The sequence below is a fragment of the Amblyomma mixtum genome, chromosome 8 (genome assembly GCF_055824585.1).
Source record: "Amblyomma mixtum isolate Tamu chromosome 8, ASM5582458v1, whole genome shotgun sequence".
NCBI classification, from domain to species: domain Eukaryota; kingdom Metazoa; phylum Arthropoda; class Arachnida; order Ixodida; family Ixodidae; genus Amblyomma; species Amblyomma mixtum.
The window spans coordinates 23,240,996-23,261,499 of NC_143019.1; the positions used below are offsets into that span (position 1 = coordinate 23,240,996).

General features: G+C 48.3%; 1 protein-coding gene across 1 annotated transcript; it reads right to left on the reverse strand.

Annotated features, from left to right (window-relative positions):
• Positions 1-319: 319 nt before the first annotated feature.
• LOC149331691 (uncharacterized) lies at positions 320-19,589 on the reverse strand. Its single transcript, XM_089555552.1, has 8 exons — positions 19,311-19,589; positions 16,554-16,767; positions 14,002-14,152; positions 11,973-12,094; positions 8,936-9,056; positions 5,786-5,968; positions 3,652-3,768; positions 320-517 (listed from the first exon to the last, which is right to left on the reverse strand). The coding sequence occupies exons 3-8, from the start codon at positions 14,026-14,028 to the stop codon at positions 368-370; spliced, it is 720 nt and encodes a 239-aa protein (XP_089411678.1). The 5' UTR covers positions 14,029-14,152; positions 16,554-16,767; positions 19,311-19,589; the 3' UTR covers positions 320-367.
• Between the last annotated feature and the right edge of the window lie 915 nt (positions 19,590-20,504).

Here is a 20,504-nt window from a genome sequence, read left to right on the forward strand (position 1 = left end):
GCCCTTGGCGGGATGGCGATGTGTTACTTGCAGGTTTCATTCCCAGACCGCCTGAAGCCACCAAAATCGCAGTTTAAACCTCGCGCTCGAAATGAATTATTTTTACAGCATTTTTCTTAAAGCAGCAATTACTGGCACGCAAGTAACTTAGCTGTAACTTAGAATTTCACCTGGGAGTGTACTTCCACTTAAGTTGCACCCTTCGACGCTTTTCATCAAAAATCACGTCACCAGATGGCGCTTCTACAGGTGTCGTCTGCTTCCGTCTGCACAGGGTATGGCTTTGAAATACGCTGTCGAAAACGTACGCCATTTATTGTCATCAAGCGACTCCGTTCTGGGCATCAACCTGGAAATCATGGCGTTGTCACGGCGTGTTGCCGATTCCGAACACCTTTCTCAGTTCTTGAATTTTCTCCCACTGCGGCTGCTTACAGGCGCTGTAGGGGTCGGCGAGGTTTACGTCCAGGTACAGCCAGGCGAAGCGGTCACGAGCAATGCTTTTGACGTAGTTCACCTGTGTTCGCCACGCAAGGAAGTGAATCGATAAAGAAAAAAGTTGGCAGTGGCTTAGCTCTGCTATGCCAGGATATACGTAGCGTGAGCAGTGACGTCACGTGGCTCTGCGCCGGCGGCAGCGGCGAGCGCGCGCGGCGAGGCGCGCCAGCTGTGCGCAGTGACATCACTCCCTCCTCGCGCATGCGCAGTATGGTCGACGAAGGGAGCACGCGAATCGGCGAGACTGTGGCCAATGTAGCTCACGCTACAAAACGCGAACGCTGGAGCATCGGCTAATGCCATGGGAGGCTTCGGAACGAACCTGGCAGCCCGTACTTTGAGCAACTGTGTCTTTCGTTCTCTAAGCTGAAGGGGCGATGCTGCCTATAGGGTGTTTTGACAGGGGAGCAAAACAGAGCGGAGCATTGCCTGCTATAGAACCTGCGGGATTCAGGCCGGCACCTAGTCTGCGACCGGCAGGTATGAAAGGGATAGAAATAAAGGAAAAAAAGAGAAATTTGGAGGCGAGAGAAGCAAAAGATATTATACCTGCAGAACGGCGAACGACATGTACAGTCGTGAGCAATATTAGAGGGAACAAAGCTTGAGCATTCATTAACGGGCCACTCCATAATCATGCGTGACAATTGCAGTTTTTTTTCTCTTCTGATTTCGAACTAGTTTCACTCTTGGCGTATAATGTAAAGAAATAACTCTCAAATTTACTGCAGAAATAACCAGAAAATTCGCAATCTTGCTCAAAAAGATTGTTCTCTCCCATTTTGCTCACGACTGCACACAATAACATGCACGCATGAGGAAAAAAAATAGTACTCTATACAAGCGTCGTATCAGTGCCGAGTTGACTGCAAATGTATGCACGCAATGCTAGCGCACGCTACTATGTACCCACGTATGGTGTTCGCGCACGGTGGCTCACTGATGCAGTAGGGAAGTCTACTGAGCAATTGGTTCCACAGTCGGACACAACGCAAGAAGGAATCGGCATTTTCCCGTTAAAGGAACCCCTCAACAAGCCATAAATTCCTGGTGGTGACGTTTGACAGGTCATTGCCATTGTCCCCACATGTGCAACAGCTGACAATCGATCTGTGCTCTTAAGCCTTTCGTATGCTCTCCATAACCCGAAGAGACTGCTCGACACCTTCATTACAACGGCTGTGTGGAGCGCTCTGTGAAGGCCTTCTGCGCTAGTCTCCCAGCTCTGCAGGGTATCTCGCAAACAGATATCAAAATTCTTGAAGCTATGCAAGCTAAAGCCTTGCGATTCTGCCTCGGCCTTCCCAAGAACACCTCCACAGTGGGCACTCTAGTAGAGAACAGATGTCTATCTGCTTCGTTACGTTAACCCAAGAGCTGCTCTGTGCCCAGGTGTGGTCTGTGGCTCGTGTACCTAACCATCCACTGCATAGAGGAAGTTTCGGACATTCTCCCATAACAGTACCAGGGCCCTGTCACAACCTCTTCCCCACCTTGGAGGTACGCAGGCACAACAAATCAAGACCCAGTCCCCGGTAATAACAGAAAAACAAACAACCCTGACCCTGAGCTTAAACACTTTGCTCTTGAGCACATATATGGTTAAAAACTATGGGGGCACTTTGGCAGCCTAAAGCGCGCTAGGCGAAAGCCTTTGTCGCGCTACTTCGACTGCCAATGACTGCCTATGTTTGTTACGGCTGCACCGTTTGGGAGCCATCCTTCTCCACTAGCTGCCACACACCGACTGACGACGGAGCAGCGCTCGACGCCACCGCGCCGACAGCTCCACCTGTCGACGAAGATGACGACTGCCTATGTTTGTTACGGCTGCACTGCGTGGGAGCCATCCTGCAACTTCTGAGGCAGTTATGCGCCTTTACTTTTCTCACTAGCTTTTTTTTTTTGTAGCGAAAGCTACACTGCCCACGAACTTGCGATTTCGTTGTGGCGGTGCTCCGAGGAGGCACAGAGACCGACCTTGAGCCGTTGCCCAGCAACCGCCGCAGCTGGCGAACACCGCGCGCTCGCCGCGCCATCTGGCATGACGTCACACCGAGCGCCACGCCGCGGAGCCGCCGCCGCCGTTTGGTATGACGTCACAGCGCTTGCCTCGTCGTTGCGCACGCCTCTGCTCGCTTCGCCAGCTGTGTCGCATGCCTACTTTCGCTACATACATCCTGGCATAGCCGAGCTAAGCCACTGTCAATTTTTTTCACCTGGGAATTTTAAAAGCTTCGCATTCCTCCCAGAAAACCGGGCAAGCAGTCTACACTGTGACATTAACTGGCGACAGCCCTAAGGGAAACGTGTCTCTGTTCTGAAAGGCCGAACATATACAGCTTTACGAACACTACTGTAAATAGCCTCTTTCGTTTGCGAAAGGTTTTGCGTTGCTGTGTGGTTACCCCGTGGAAAGTTTTAGCACCGGTGCTCGACTTACACTCTCTAACGAGCGACGAACAAGTTCTGCAGGGAGCAGCACAGCTGGTGTCGTACTTCGCTTCGTTATATGCGCACTGTTTCTTACCGCTCTATAAAAGTGAACAATTAAGTAGGACATTTCTGTACTTATTACTACACTTTATCCTTACAAATACATTTTAACAAGATTTTCACTTGGCCAGACGGTCCCACATTGAAACCAGTGTTCAGCAGGAATTAAAGCTAATTCAGAAAAACAAATCTGCTTTGAATTAAAACCTGCATATTATAGACTCGTATTACCACGTTAAAACAGAAATAATTTTTAAATTTGAATAGAATAGAACACCCTGTATACTGAAGAATCGGGCCTAGCGGGCAGCGCATATGATTTGAATTGAGTTGAATGTTTATTTCAGGCAGACAAAGCCCAAAACTACAAGTCTGTCTAAGAGGCTGACAAAAAGGCACGAATGCCTGACGAGTGTCATTCTCTCAATATACACAACACTACAGCATACGGTGAGGGACAAACAATGAATAGGTTACATGCACTGGAGAGCGGATAAAAAACGGTAAACATAATACAGGCATTGACAAAGAGCGGGATTGCAGGGTTAAACCAGTAAATATAATGCAGGAATTCAAAGCAACCGGACATGACTTAAGAAGTTCCTACTAAAGTTACAAGTAAGCATTCAATTGTGTGGGGCGCTTTGTCGTCATTACCTTTGGCAGTAGTGTCCTCTTCGTGTCCCAGAACAAGGACAACCCGAACCCGTGGAAGCCGAGGTTGACGTTGGTTTCCACTTTCCGGATCTGATTGAATCTGTTCCCTTCGCAGGTCTGGGAGGAATAAAATGGCGGATCCCCGCTTACGTTACGCGCAGTGCTAATCGACAGTGCGAAAGGAAGAGCTGAGCATAGCAAGCAGAGTGCGCTGGGACCATGGTTGGGACGGACACCCAAGATGACGTACTTCCGCCAAGTTCCGCCTGCCCATCGCTCCATAATGGGAGACGCAGAACAGGCATGGAAAGAGGAAGGCTCGGGAAAGACCCTCGCTATTCGAGCCAAAAGCTTTATAAACAGTGGTTTGAGCTGCACGCCAAAAAGCATGCCGGAAGTCACGTGCTTTCGCAATGACTACTGGGAGTCTTGGGCCGCCAGCGCAGCCAACGTTTATAGATAAACGTTGGGCGCAACCAATAGTAACGTTGGCTGCATCGGCGTCGTCTGCTGCATTGTCTGCTGCAGCAGACGGCGGCCAAGTTGGGGGGCGGTGGGAGCGGGGCGGACTTCACGTCCGGCTTCAAAAAATGTGACGCAACAGCCTGTCCTGAATTATTTCTTTCCTCGATGGAGAGAATTTGGGAGAGGCTGTTACTTCGCATTTTTTGAAACCGGAAGTGAGGGTTCCGCCATGATAGCTCGTCATCTCAAGCGCGCTTTCGCATGCGCCGCGAAGACCAAGGCGAGCAGACGATCCTGCGTCGCGCCAGGAGGCTGGTAGCTAAAAGAAGGGTGATGCAGACGACTGTGTTGCGTGATGAGCCAAACAATCCCAGAAGTCCTTGCGAAAACGCATGACTTCCGGTACATTTTTTTTTTCATGCAGCTAGGATAGTAAGGGCCTCTCCCAGTCTTTCCATCCTCCATAGAACACAGTAATGTGAAATTTTAAATGCACACTAAAGATAATTACATTCGAATTTCGTTAGTAAAAATCGATTGCTTGTCTCTTGTGTCTGTGGTGACACCTGTTATGCAGCACAAGACGTGTTTAAGGGTAAGCATATTGGATTTAGAGGAGGAAATTTTATTTTCCTGCTACTAGATTCGAACTCGGGACATCAGTGGTGAAAAGGACGCCGTGATTATAATTTAAAGCGGAATGGCAGTGTGGGCCATAGAACCAGAGATTTGCAACCAAAAATGAAGCATTAACGTCAACGCAGTTTGCGAATGTGGCAGGTGGCAGCAGTACCTACGTCGCATTTTTTTCTAGCTTATAAAAGCCGTGTTTAAAGTGTATATGCCTGTTCGCATTCAGCGAGGTAATAAATCAATACAGGTCCCCTTCAATTTGTGCCTATAGTATCTTTTAAAACAAAATTTTCACATGCTTTGGACAAAAGCGTTTTTGAATGCGAAAGAGTTCACGACTGCCATTTTTTTCATATATTGTAAGATATGACTATAATAATCAATATGTCCTCTGATCACCTGTCGGCAGGCTTGTAATTTTTTGCTATTAATGTCTTTGCTATCGTCAAACCGTTCTTCACTGTTTTTTTTTCATATGGTAGTCTTAAGTGCTCGATGCGAGCAATAGAAGCATTACAAAAGAAAGATGTTGGTACTTATCGAAAGAATGGACCATTATCTTCAATATTTCCGTATCAGTACCTTACACTTTTCCAGTATTCAAAATTTTGCATAGATCTATGCACTAGCAATGGCGCTCTTCGGTCAAGCTGCCCATTATGCCAGTAAAACTCAACGTATCATCATCATCATCGTGTTCTCCTCGGAGCGCATACAAGTCAATAGAATCCGCTACTGTGATCCGCTTCCGCGATGCACCACTGAGCCCGCGTTGATTGGTCCTGACGCAGCAGGCGAGCACCCAGCTGACTAGAGTTCCTGTCAGCTGTAGAGTTCCTGTATATGTTACCTTTGGTAGCATATACAGGAACTCTACAGCTGACAGGAGCGTGGCGCCATCTTGCGCCCGCATGGCCTACTGCGCGCGCGCAGTGGCGCATCGCGGAAGCGGTTCACGGTAACGGATCGCACACCGCCAGTCCAGTGTACCGCCAGGGAAGATCCGTTTCAGGGTGGAGAGAGTCAAGGTGCTCACGGCGTCAATATTCGTGGTCGCCTCTGCAGCGCAGCCGGAGTACAGGAGGCGTGAGGTGGTGTTCTTTTCCGAGTCCGGCAGGGTAGTCGTGTACACCCGCGCCCCCATGTAAAGCGAGAGGCCGACCACGGCGTCCACCTTTAGATACGGGACCGATGACGTCACCAGCTCCGCGTGCTTCATCTGCGAGATCAATTAGTGCCACCCTTTCGCTCTCTCTGCACGCGCCATATCGAAATATGGGATGGACACAGTGAAAGCAGGCGACCGATCGTGGCCATTTGTTGGTTAATATAATAGGCTTCGGAGATACCATCAGATGACATTAATGATAACCTATCTGAAAACAGGGTAGAACCTATCTGAACACAGGGAGAACAGGGTAGCTAATGTGAAGTGAAGATGACCGATTGTCACTTAGCGTAATGGGGTAGATTTCAAGAGGTGACAAACGTAGAGCAGGCAGTGGCAGAGAGTATGGTGTGCGGATGAGATTGGGTAGGTTGCGGAGATAAGGCGACACCGCAGCTCGTGCAGTGCAAGGTACTGCTGTGGAGATAGTGTTGATTATCAATGATGACTAAAGAACATTAGACACTTTTAGCATAGCGCGTACCGCTACCACTACCGCACAGCGTGATCCGTCACTGCGTATGCATAGATCGCCCTGAAGGCGGTAGATGGCGCCACGTTCCCGTCGACAGTAGTCTACAGTAAAGTCCCTTTATCAGCTTTTCTAGTCCACAGTAGTGTGCCTTGACGCACGCGCCCCGCTCCGCCGCTCCGAATGAGGGGGCGCGCGTACCGAGGCACCCTAGTCCACAGCGCGCTCGTCTGCCACATCGAAACCAATCAGCGCGCGCGCAGAGGCAACGTGGTATACGCGGTAACGGTACGGGCTATGCTAAAAGCATCTACTGATGTAGAGCCTTTCGTCAAAAGCTTGGAGGCCAGGGTATTAACTTCTAAGCCGCGCAAAGGGGGGGGGGGGGGGGGGGTCTATTCGTGTGTCATCGTTGAACGATCGAAGCTTCAGTGGGGCGAGCACGACAGTTCATCTTACCTACACGAGAGTTCAAGCGATCATAGGGACACACACAGCATGGGCCAGATAAAACGCTTTGGGGCTCTTTAATTTTAACATAAGGTTAACAGGATTCGGAGGTTGTCGCGGTCATCCCCGCAGGACGAGACCAGTTTTTTTTCGCGGTTTGTTGGTCACTGATTCTCCAACAACAACAAAAAAAAAATGACGCGGTGCCAAATAGAAAAATCAAGCGGCTAGCTAAGCACAAATATTTCTATTTTGCCTTCTTTCCAGAAAAAAAAAACTAAGTTATAACGATTCAATCCGAGTAGGTAAAGCCTGAAGAAATCGCATCAGACTAGCCTTGGTCATAAGTCTTCAGGCCATACGGTTGGTTCCTGAGCGGCATATACTAGGGGACTTGTTATAGTGCTCCCGAAGCCCGATAAAACGCTTTGGGGCTCTTTCCTCCTGATTGTAACACTTGTGGCGTGCCCAAATCCACACTTTTTCACTACCTTCGGGAATGTCCTTCTCCAAAGGCAGTACCCCCCATCCCCAATCCCACTCATTCTTCCTGGGAGGCTACTTTACGGACCGCTCAGCCCAACGGCCAGAAATTGCTGGTGGATCGGGCTTTACGTGAAGCACAAGCCCGTGGACTCCTGGACCAGTAGGGGACCACCCTGGAAGATTTTTTTTTTTTGTGTGTAATAATGTTTCCATCCATTCATCCCGAAGCCCGAATAGTCCGGAGAGGTTAGAAGGGAAGAATCTTCTTCGCCCTTCAACTTTCCGTGTTGCTTGGCTGCCGAAATGCACGGCTCAAGAGCAAATCAGTTAAAACGAACCTTGTCTGTCGCCACGACAAGGTACAGCCCAATACTACAGAAAATTACGTTATGACCAAAATTTGTTGTTACTACAACTTCAATGTCAAAATTACCATAAAATATATGTTGTGACAATAGAAAATAAATCTTTGTTCATTCATTGTGTTGCGGTTTTCGACAGGGTTGGCCTGAAGACTTCTGACCAAGAGTGTATCTGAAGTAAAGCAGCTGAGTGAGCCAAAAGCAAGGAGTTCAGCTGGTGCCTGTTCGGCGCGTTAAACCTCACGGAATGCATCGTACTTTCTGGGCTATAATCATAATCAACACACAGGTTACTTTCTCTCCATTATCAACCGGGCTTTGCTATGTTTTTCTTCCTTTGGGATCCCCTACATTTTCTGCATTACATCTGCGCGCATTACATTACCTGCATTACATGTCTAGCCTGCGTCTACTCCCCTCTCTTAGTTTTCCGTAGAATTTCACTGAATCTTTTGTTCTCTCATCCACTCTGCTTCTCGCCTCTTAAAGCCCTATCGTTTCCGTTTCCATAGCACAATCGAAGTCCTCTGAAGATGATTGGTCGAGAGATGTCACGTGACCTTGTGGCGTCATTCCAAACCTGCCTACTCGGTTGTCAGCTATCTTGTTTCTGGACAGCAACCTAGATAGATAATCTAAACCAAGAAACTGAAAAAATACCTTATATATACAAATTTCGGCACCGTCACAACACAGAGGATAACTGCTACTGCAGCTAGCAGTACGAATATGGCGGATGATGTATCGAGAACTACTCTTAAGGTGACTCAAACGTCTCCACAAGTTTTTACATGTCCGCTACATTGCTGGGAATACCATTCCGAAAGGATCGCCTTACAATAATGCTGTTGGGCGCTACAAGTACTTGCGATAAATAAATAAATAAAAATAAGCTGAAGAGCCTTATGCCTAATCTGTATATTGAGATATGTACGATGTTCTTGTTTCCTTTGCTGCATGCTAGCAGTGTATCGGGTGCTTGGGCCCTGTCAGGCAGAGCACATCTGCCTTTTGCCCCTTATCCGAGAACTCTGCTCCGCCCGCCCGCCCGCCTCCTTGTCCGTCCGTCCGCCCGCCTATTCGCCCGCTTGTCCGTCCGCCCGCTCGCCCACCTGCCTGCCTGTCTGCCACCACTCTTTTTTCCATCGCTCGTTTACCCTCTTGTTAGAGCAGCGAGATTGCCTTGTGGTATCTCCGCGCCAATCTGCTTGTCCCATTCCTCACGCAATCAGAACAAGTGGTTATTACAATGGACGGGGCAGCATCGTCATTGATGTCGAGCGAGTCGGGAGGAATGATTCTGCACGTCAGGGGGTCGTCCGTGCCCAGGTACGAGCTTAATGCGATGACGGTGTCCGCTTCGTACTCCCTGCAAACAGAAATGAAAATAGAGATGGATATGAGTCACAGCAGGTCTCTCGATATCACAGTGCATCATGTAACAGGAGGCCATTTACCCCACTCACTAATTGCTACCCTTTAAAACGCCGTATGCCATGAAACTGCTTCGAAAACATTTTCCGCGGCGTGCAGTTATTCACCTGATAGTTTCATCAATTGCTCAGCTGAGCGCAATGTAAAGCCTGTTTCACATGCAAGCGAAAACGCTCGCGAGTCCTGCCGCCGCTGCGCAAAAAATTGCGAGGACACTTTGGCAAGTGTTGAGAGGCGAAAGCCGAGGACACTATGTCGTGACGACTTCCGGTGGATGTGACGTCACGCCGTTCCCTCCCGTGGCTATATCGATACCCAAATTGTACATCTTGCGGGGACCTGAAGTGTAAATTACACATAATTACACATTTCTCCATCTAATTTGACACAAATCCGTTTTCCGACTATTCTGTGACAATTTTCACTATGCCGTGACGACTTCCGGAGGATGTGACGTCCCATCATTCCCGTCGCTATATCGACATCCGCGCTATTTCAACGAAATTTCGACATTTTTTACTATAATTAACTAATTAATTCACGTCATCAAACTTGGCTTCTAGGTTCATTTTTTCCTTTCCTCCTCTATCTGAAGCAACCATTGGTTTTCTTCTATCTTTTTCAGTTGCCGAGTTAAACACGTGTGATACGCTTTGTTAACCGATAACGGTATGAGCCATTCAAGGCCTTAAAATCTTAAAACCGCGGCGGTATGAATCGCGAGCGTTTTGCTTTCATGAAAAACAGTCTTATGCGGCAGCGATTTGCCGAGATTAACAATGGATTGGATCATTGGAGCTCACAGAATGTACGCAAGAAGTATCTGCGAGTCTCAAGTACTTAACATATGCGCGTCTAACAGCACTATCAGTCGAAAGTCGAGGAAACATGGACGAACCGTGGCCTCCGCGATCGGCTCCGGCAGCGCGCCGTTGCTCGCGCTTGATCGCGGAGGCCACGAACGAACGCTTCTAGTTTGAACTGCTGCCACCATGCGTCCCGTGGCGCTGACCAGTGAAAATTATCGCGGGAATTTCCAATTCTCGGCACATCGCATCGATTTTTTTTGGCCGTCGGAAGCATTTGGTGTGAGCGCGGGGAGATCAGATTTAGCAGAGCGGAGGAAGAGCCGGCGCCATGTTAGCGCATAATCTCTCAGGATTCTGTACGTTGCTCAGAGTTGCAAGTTTAAAACATAGTTTGGTTTTGGTTTTATGGGGTTTAACGTCATAAAGCGTAAGGCTATGAGGGCTCCGGAAATTTCGACCACCTGGGGTTCTTTAACGTGCACTGACATCGAATTGGAGAGACATGGGAGAGGCCTTTGGCCTGCAGTGGGCGTAGTCAGGCTGATGATGATGATGATGAGTTACGCGGTGTTCGCTAAAGGAAGCCAATAGAAGGCGCTAGCTTCTGAATGTCCAGAAATGCCGGGCTTTTTCTATAGAGGCTCTCAAGAAATAGTGCGTTCGGCTCCCGAATGGTTTACGGACTAAGTTCCGCGCATTTTGCCAGTTACAAACTTAAACGCATGCGTATTTTTGACAACCTGTAAGGCAGCAAACATGGCGGACAGGAAAGACAGCGCTACGCTCGCAGACAGCTCTTGGCTAGGACGTGGAGCCTCCCGACCTGCAATGGCGGGTCTAGTTCGCGGATCAATGCTTCCAAACTTTAACCTCGGGTTCTAAGTTCGAAAGACACCGCTGTCTTAGCGCCGCACTTATTCCAGCACTTAATTTTCTCCTGTGACCTACTGTAATTGATACTCAATAACCAGCTAGCTGTGACATGGATGCGATTAAAATGCAATTTTAGAAAATTGGCAGTGGTTTAGCTCTGGTTAAACCTGGAGGTTTGCGAAAGCAGCGAGGAGAGAGAGAGGCGATGGAGAGCGCACGGCAGCGATGGCGGCCCCGGCACGCTAGCTATGCGCTGCTACTGCGCATGCAGAACTGGCGATCGCGGCGGCGGCACCTCTGAGTCACCCGTGCAGCGACGGCGGCGGCGCGCCAGCTGTGCGCCGTGTGACGTCACTGCTCCTCGCGCATGCGCAGCATGACCTTTCGTCAGCTCCGCGAAATGGCTCGGTGACTCGCGTAGTGTTGCTTTCGCAACAAAAGTGATATCTGCTTGATTTTACCGGTGCTTTTCGGTTCAAACCGCAAAATCCAACCCCTAGCTATGACAATAATGGCCAAGTCCTGCTTTTTTCGGGGCATCAATTTTAATTCCGAGGAATGTGTGGAATATTGCAAGACACTGTTATGAGCATATTGGTTTGGTTTGGTTTATGGGGTTTAACGTCCCAAAGCGACTAAGGCTATGAGAGACGCCGTAGTGGAGGGCTCCGGAAATTTCGACCACCTGGGGTTCTTTAACGTGCACTGACATCGCACAGTACACGGGCCTCTAGAATTTCTCCTCCAAAGAAATTCCAGCCGCCGCGGCCGGGATCGAACCCGCGTCTTTTGGGTCAGCAGCCGAGCACCATAGCCACTGAGCCACCGCGGCGGCGTTATGAGCATATTGATGGCAATGGTCTAATAATACGATATGTAGCAAAATGTTACATTTAAACTTTGCTCTACGCTCGCATTATCGAAAAACGATCTGCGGATTTATTGATTGTTATGGTGCAGTCTCCCGATGTGCGTGAAAATGCGTTCATAAACAACTTTCCGTTCAAAAATGTGTTAATCGAGAATTTCTAGGACAGTGCATACGGTCTACAAAAGCTGCGCTCGTTGGCAGAAAAGTCTCGTGCATCTGTTTATTGCTGCTTTATTGCCGTGGCGTCGTTACTTTGACAACTCTTGACGCTAACGAGAAAAAAAAAAGTCAAACTCACTCAACAGCCTTCTTTATCCAATCTCTGTACTGGTCCCACGCATCGGTTCCGTTGTAGTCGGTAAAGCCGATGGCTATAATCGTCTTCCTATCGTTGTTGGTGCCTTGAATTCTCTTGAAAGCCTGCAGGAAAAAAAATATAAGTGAAAAACAAAAGCTTTAAGGCTAATCCTGCGTTAAGCTTGCATTACACAACTGCAAAACATGAAGAAAGATGGATAGTCATTTTTAAATTTGGTGCATACCTTCATTTTGCGCTTCACTTAGGTCTCATGGAGATACCACGTGTATCAACGGTTCTGCAGCGTTGCTCAATATAAAAGGGAACACGAGATCGCGTGGCTTCCGCGCTTCGCGAAGCGCTGCCGGTGACAGCCGGTGAGAATGGGCCGCCCCACGCGCATGCGCGGAAAGAGGAGCCGGCTGTGCGCATGCGCCTTTGCCGCTGGGTTTCGCGAAGCGCTGAGGCCATGTGCCGTCGTGTTCCCTTTAATATTTGGCTACCCTGTACGTATGCAGGTACTCCTCTATTATTGAGGTGAGCTGTACTGGTGAGGTGGGCTCCGACTGAAGCCCATATATTATAGCGCAAGGTGTATAAGGGGCCGATTTAGGATACGTGTGGGGTGATTTGGTACACGTTTCGTTCTGCGTACGTTTCCTGCATACATACCTGCATATATGCATGTCCCTCCACACATACATAAATGCATGCATGCATGCAAAATCTGTAAGGCTAATCCCGAGTTAAGCTTGCATTACACTATCGCAAAAAATGCAGTAAGATAGTCATTTATAAATTTGGTTATAAATTTAATATTATAATATTTTGTTTTTAAATTCATTTTGAGCATCACTTAGGTCTCATGGGGATACCACAAGTATCAACGCTTCTGCAGGGTTGCTCAATATAAAAGGGAACACGAGATCGCGTGGCTACCGCGGTTCGCGACGCTGCCGCTGATAGCTGCATATATCCTATATATCCTTCCCACAGGCATCAAAAGTTTGGTTTATCATTCACTCTTTCAATCACACTTGAACTATTGTCATTTAGTATGGGGAAACACAACATCCACTAATATATAACACATCCACCTGTTGCAGAAAAAATATCTCCGACACACATATAATGCTTCTTATACTGCTTCCACATCAACTTTCTCTAAATACTCGTGTAATTCCAGCTTACAATTCATGTATATAAACAGGAAATCCGCTGGAATATCAACAATATACGTAACCTATCCCAATTACAGGACAGAACTTCAAGTTACAATACAAACACTTCGAGGATTGGTCAGTACCGAGGTCACGTTCAAATTACGGGAACAGTGCCTTAAGTACACTATACCAACGCTTTTAAATTATTATAATTCGGTCCGTTTTGATCTCTTCACGTCATCCTACAAAGACCTCCGGCAGATGTATTTGGTTGCTATGTAATGTTGTCTAGCCTTGCTGTTGTCTTATTTTGCATATGTAGCAGTGAGCTCCGCTGTTTTCGTTCACATTTGTACTATTAGTACTACATCTGCATCATATTAAATATATATGTATATGTTTGGTTATAAAGAATATATTTGTATATGTGATGCTGTCACTCTGCCCAAATAAGGTACTGTGGACCCTTCAAGCTGCCCAAGGACCACTTTTTTCTACAGTCCCCCCATCTGTATTTGATAGCAAATAAAATATTTCATTTCACTGAAATTCTATTTCAATTGTTTCAGTTCCGTTTCAATTGCATTCTAATTTTGTTCCGATTGTAATCCAATTCTATTCTAATTCTAGTCTATTCCAAAGTAGTTGGTTCAGTTGTGAGTATTAGTAGTGACTATTAGTGGTTAGCATTTCGTATTTTTGCCGCCTTCGATGACGTCACACCATTTCGACCAATTGCGAGTTTAGTTTTGTTACGCCGTCACTTTTCAGGCGACGCCGGGTTTTAGTGTAGATGAGCCATCTAATGTTTTCGCAATCCGTCTACGCGTACTTGCGCCCAAGGAGCTAACACTTGTGCTGCTTACGCTGAGCAAGTCCTTGGCTTTGTCCATGAGGGGTTTTATCTTTTCCGCTCGAGCAAAGATGTTCAATACGCCGTAGTGCTTGATATTTGTCCCGGCCAGCTCGATCAATTGTTGTTCAGTTTTCGGCGTTAAGTCGTCTTTCGACGTGTATCTGGAAATAAAAAGGACCGAGAAAAATCAAAACGCTGGTTTTCAAGATTTCAAAGACTAAGTGCAAGCTAACGGTCTCGCAAGGGAACAGCAGTTCACAATTGGCAGGGAGATGCTGGAAGGGTAAGGGAATACGTCTGCTACGGGAATGCATTTGCGATAGCACAAGGATCACTTCAACATCGCTTAACAGCGTTACTTAGACATACGCAACCCAGATGACACGTCGGAACGCTTGCGTTACGGTAACGTCACTTCCTCTTGCTGTCTTTCCGCTTAGTCATGACCCTGACTCCTCGTAACCACATATTAGGCCTAGTCACGCGACATGACCAACTCCAACACACACGCACACCGTACATTTATATGCACCTGGAACCCAGGTGTAACGAGCTCCTTATGCTACCGCATATTATATCCCTTTTGCCCCACCCCCCTCCCCACCATACACACCGCACACACGAACAGCCACACTCTTTTGGCACGATCCATCACATCCGCGACAGACACGTTTAGACCCGCCGGAAGTACAAGCAACTTCCGCCACGTCAGGCCTTCTCCACTCGCAGCAATGGTGCTAAGGTTCTATGCTATGCTATGGTGAAACGCTCCCCTGAATGTTCTTAACAGTGGCGCAATCTGTTTCCGTCCCTATCTGCAAGTATTTGCATTTTTAAGGCGAAAGCCTTTAATGGCTCATGCTCGCGGTGTCAGTCCGTGCGTTGGAATCGTGCCAACTGTGGCCTCTACTCCGCGCAGCGGTGCAACCTTCTCCCCTCGTTAGCAACCGGTGTGCCGGTGGGGGGCGCAGCTGTGCATAGCAACCATGACGTCACACAGTAGCGGTAGAACTAGCGCGCGCGCGTCGGCGGTGGCAGCTGCACCGCCGCTCCTTCGCCAGACGTCTTGTAGCAGTCGAGAGAGTGAGACGCACGGCTCCGAAGCGGCCCAGTGATTCCGCGCCAACTGGTTCGGGGAAGCGGCAGTGGGTTGACCACAAGGTCTTCGTAATTTCCAAAGTGTCTTCGCTAATTTTTTAGCAATGGAAATCTACTCCAGGGCTTGGAAACCATACCCTACCCATATTAGGGAGTGCGCTAGAGGACCGCTTACTCCCTCTTTGCTCCCTTATTGGGTAATCTGTGTTCAGAGCGTGAGAACAAATCAGAATCGCAATCACGCAGTTATGTGGCTTGTATAAACCAATTCTTGCATAAAAATGAATCGGAGCTTAGTAAGGGGAGACAGTAGGTCGTGCCGAGTTTACGTAATAGGGGTGCAGTAGAAACGAGCTTCTAAGAGCAACTATCTTTATTTGTTTCTTTCTCACGCGCAGCCTCCAACGCCCGAGAAAGGTTCGTTGTTACGTTCGCACGCCATAGCCATAAACTGTAAGACGGGAATATAAACGCCTCAGCTGAGTGAAAAAAAAAAGTCTGGTACGGTATGTTGGGCTCCACGTCCCAAACCGCATGGCACCTGGATGTGAGAGACGTAGTGGTGGAGGGCTTAGAATTATTTTCGGCCACCCGCGGCGTTCTTTATAGTGCAGTTATGCATCGCATGGCACAGGCGCGTTTTTGCATTTCAGTTCCATCGAAATACAATCGCCGCGGCCGGGATTCGCTCCCACATCCTTGAACTTGACAGCCGAACGCCAGAACCACTAAGGTACTACGACGGCCAGACAAGATCTGGAATGAAGTATGTGCGTGCATGCGTTTGTGTTCTGTGTGCGTGCGTGCGTGTTTGTGTCCGTGCATGTGTGTGCACGTGTGTGTTTGTGTTTTGTATGCGTGTGGGTGCGCTCGTCTTTGTGTCCGTGCATGTGTGTTGGTTGGTTGGTTTATGGGGTTTAACGTCCCAAAGCGACTAAGGCTATGAGAGACGCCGTAGTGGAGGGCTCCGGAAATTTCTGATGCCGGGGTTACCGTGCATGTGTGTGCGAGTGTGTGTGTGCGTGCGCGCGTTTGTGTCCGTGCATGTGTGTGCACGTGTGTACGTGCGTGCGTGTTTGTGTTTTGTGTGTGCGTGCGCGCGTGTTTGTGTCCGTGCATGTGTTTGCGCGTGTGTTTGTGTGTGCGCGTGCATGCGTGCGTGTTTGTGTCCACGCATGTGTACGCACGTGTGTGCGTGTGTTTGCGTGTGTGCGCGTGTATGTATGTGCGTGCGCGGATGTGCATGTTTATGCGCGCGTGCTTGTTTTTGTGAGTGCGTGTGTATTTGCACGTGTGTGTATGTGTGTAGCGTCCACATTATACTTAAGGGGCTGCATCTCTGGGCACCGAACAGTAAAAACGCGCCACCCATCTCTCTCAACTTAGCTGAGCCTGCGTTGATCATTCGGCTAGCACGGCTCTTCGCATTGCACCCATGCAAGTGGTTGGCTGACCGCCGCTCACCTAATGTCGAATGCGAGGCCTCCTTCGGTTCTGTTGTACACCTTCGAAACCTGGACCTTGAAGGCCTCGAAGCTGTCCTGGATTTCGACGGCCACAATCTCGTCCTTGTGGACATACACGTAGGTATAGTAGAGGTAGTGACACAGTCCTTCCGGCGGGTAAAGCAGAGGTGCGGTGGCTGCCCGCTGCACCGTGCACACGAGCTCCTTGCGGGCTGTAACGAAAGGCGGCACCGCGGCGTGGCGCTGACGTCACGGACGAGAGAGAAAGGGGAACAGAGGGAAGAACTCGTGGAAGCGAGTGAAGTTTAGTTTTGCAAACTTTCAGTTAAAAGGAAGAATGGAAAAGGAAAAAAAGTTTAAGGTCCCGGGATTAGCGTCATGCGTCCCTGTGTCACCTGAGTGTCCAGTGGGATGTGGAAGAAACAATGCGATGAGAGAATTTTAAGGCGAAAGCCTTTAATGGCTGATACTGTCGTCCGTTAGCAGAGAGTGTCACAGCTTTGGCAGCATGTTAACTCGGGAACTAAAAAAGATAGGAGAAAACGAATGGCTGCTTCAGATAGAGGAGGAAAAATGAACCTAGACGCCACGTTTCATGACTGTAAAGTAATTAATCAATTAATTATAGTCAAAAATGTCAAAACTGCGTCGAAATAACGCAGACGTCGATATAATCACGGCAACGGTGTGACGTCACATCCCCCGGAAGTCGTCACGGCATAGTGAAAATTGTCACAGAACGGTCGGGAAAACGCCGGATTTGTGTCAAATTAGATGGAAAAATGTGTAATTAAGCGTAATTATCCCCGATCCTCGAAAGATGTATAATTTGGGTATCGATATAGCCACGGGACGGTGTGACGTTACATCCACCGGAAGTCGTCACCGCATAGTGTCCTCGGCTTTCCCCTCTTAACACTTTAGTCGTCAAAGTGGCCTCGCAATTTTTTTTGAAGGTTCAGTTAATAGCTTAACCAACTGTAAAAGTCACAGCTAAAACGTCGGCTCTTCCATTAATCTGACAGATCGGTTACATTGGTAAACTGAAATTTGAAAGATTCATATAAGCCATCGGTCAGGTGAGGGTCATGTGAGACTGCTTTGCGATGACGTCAGTTTGCCCGAACGATGACAACGAGATGCTATAAAGGCAGACGCTTTTATAGCATTATAGCAGTAACAAAATAGCTACTACCCATTTACCCTCGTCCACAACTAAAGACTGAAAGTGAATATTTGCAGCTGGGGGCCTAGCAGGCGACGACAGAGAAAAACATTAGGAGAACGATGCTTTTCGACATTGTCTTCCTTTCCTCGCTAGAAAGTTGAGCTGTAAAGTTTTGCCCAATATGCAAGCGTGTGCCACGCAATTCTGTTCCACATCGAACTCGCAGCATTACATGCGTCGCACCGCCCCGACACCGACAAGCGCGCCTTAGCGCGTGTTACCTGTATAACATGACCACAGACGACACATTCATTACGGTGCGTATATTACTAGAGCTTTTTGATCGTGCCAGTTGAGAAACTCCGCTTCGAAACCTGGCTTTTCCCCGTACCCTCTTTGCGGCTGCTAACAAATGGTGGCGCCCCCTGTAAATTAAGAAGCCAGCTATTCGTGGCATCGTGTCACTTTTGTTTCCCATATGAATATAGTAGGTAGCGCTGGGTATAGTTCTTCTGCAAGCAGCAGGTGGCGAGACAGTCGGCTGACATACGCATTTTGGCCCGATCAGATCGCGAGATTTTGATACGCGGATGAAGTGGGGAGTTTCGCAGTTCATAATAATGTCGAAAAGCTCTCGCAATTCAGCACGGCCCACATAACTGTTGTGACTCAAAGCTGTCTGACGCGGATGAAGTGGGGAGTTTCGCAGTTCATAATAATGTCGAAAAGCTCTCCCAATTCAGCACGGCCCACATAACTTGTGTGACTCAAAGCTGTCTGGGCACTACTGTGCTCGGCGGGAGATCAACTAGACGTTTCCTTTACTATCGCGTAGTTCGCCGACGCCACTGCTGACGCCGCTTCCGACGGAGAATGTCCGTCATTCAGCTGCAAGTGTAAACCCTGGTACGAACTACCGCTTGCTCCACTGTTCTATAAAACGGGGAGTTTAGCTAGTTCGTACATACTGCTGGAAAAAAAAAAACAGCGCTGAGGCGAGGGACAAAGAAAGAAGAAAACAGGACCAGCGCTGTCATTGTTCTATCAGCAGGCGCAACCGCAGGCCGGATAACTGAGAGTACAGTCAGGCCGGAATGAAACGCAAACACGCATATGTCATACATTTCTGCTTTGCAGCGAGATATTCCTTTACAACCTATTTTCGATTATGCATTTCAGTAGGCCCTTTACCCAGACACATGAATCAGGCTAGTTGTACACTTCAGCTGAAAGTAGGCAGGTAAAATATTTTGTTTTCTTGACATGCTCTGTTCGCGTTTCATTCCGGCCTGACTGTACTTTATTGTTTATGCAATTACGGATGATTAATATTCTTTCATTTTAAACACAAAAGAATGAGTGGCAAAATAGTGCCTTGGCTAAAGTGGGGCCTGCACAAAGTGAGGTCAAAGGACCTGGTTTTCAAATGTTTCGGCCCAGAGTAACTAGTGTACTTGACAAGGTAGTCGGGAGGGGGGGGGGGGGGGTAGAAGGGATGCAGGGCTAATAATTAGCCCCCAAACGCTATTAGAAAAGGCCGCGTATTGTGTAAAATCTATTCTTTCTTGTGGCAGAGGTGCCTCTTACGTGGTGCAGTCCCCGTCGGCCCGGGGGTGGATACCGTGATCGCCGGTGGCGGCGCTGGTGGTCCACCTGGCGGCCCGCCTGGTGGTCCGCCTGGTGGTCCGCCTGGTGGTCCGCCTGATGGACCACCTGGTGGTCCACCTGGTGGTCCGCCTGGTGGTCCACCCGCTGGTGGCGGCAGTGTCCTCGCTGTCGGCTTCTGCCTGGTCGTTTGGTCTCCGCGCACGATGACAACCTCCTGGGGAGCCGGTGGTGCTCCACCTCCTCCACCGCCACCTCCTCCTCCGCTGCCACCGCCGTCATCGGCCACGACAGGTGCATCGTCGTCCACTTCGCTCACTGCGGGCAGCGACACAGGCGACTCTCAGCTCTGCAGTCTCTTTTAATGGCTTTAATCATAGAGTTTCTTACTATTAAATAGAGGGAAAGCTGGCGTCGCTGCTCTTCAGCCGCCATGGACGCTCAAAGCATCATGGGCCGGTGAGCTACTTGTTGCGAGATAGTCGTAGTTTTTCAGGAACACGGAGTGTCATTACTAAGATGTTTAATTCTAAAAACGCTGTTTGTATGTGCGCAGACGACTTTCGCGCGAACGCAGTGTGCAAAAGCCATAGTAGCAAAACCGCCACAGCACACAACGCCAATAAAAGGTTTCTTTTTTCGAAATGCCATTAAAAAACCTCTTAAAGTATCTAAGCAACAACATTTTTTATGTAAATATATTTACTTTTAAAAGTGCGCCTGCTAATTACGAAATATTAGTTTTTGTAGTGTTCATATCTTAGCCAATAGGAAAGCTATCCACCTGTTTGGGCAACTTTTCATTTACATGTTTTTCTTCTCGTTTGTTGCAATTTAGAGACAGGATATTGAATGTTAGGACATTCTTGATTATCGAACAGCTTTATTTTTCTATTATTTTTTGGCCAAAAGTTGTAGTTCTGCAGTGGGTAGCTCACCGCCCCATGATGCTTTGAGCACCCATGGTGGCTGAAGTGGTCTCGAGGGGTCTCCATGCAAACTCCCATAGACGGGTCGCCAGCTTTCCCTCTAGGTAATAGTATGTAATAGTAAGAAACTCTATGGCTTTAATGGCTCATACTGTCGTCTGTTAACAAAGCGTGTCACACGCGTTTAACTCGGGAACTAAAAAAGACAGAAGAAAACCAATGTTTGCTTCAGATAGAGGAGGAAAAA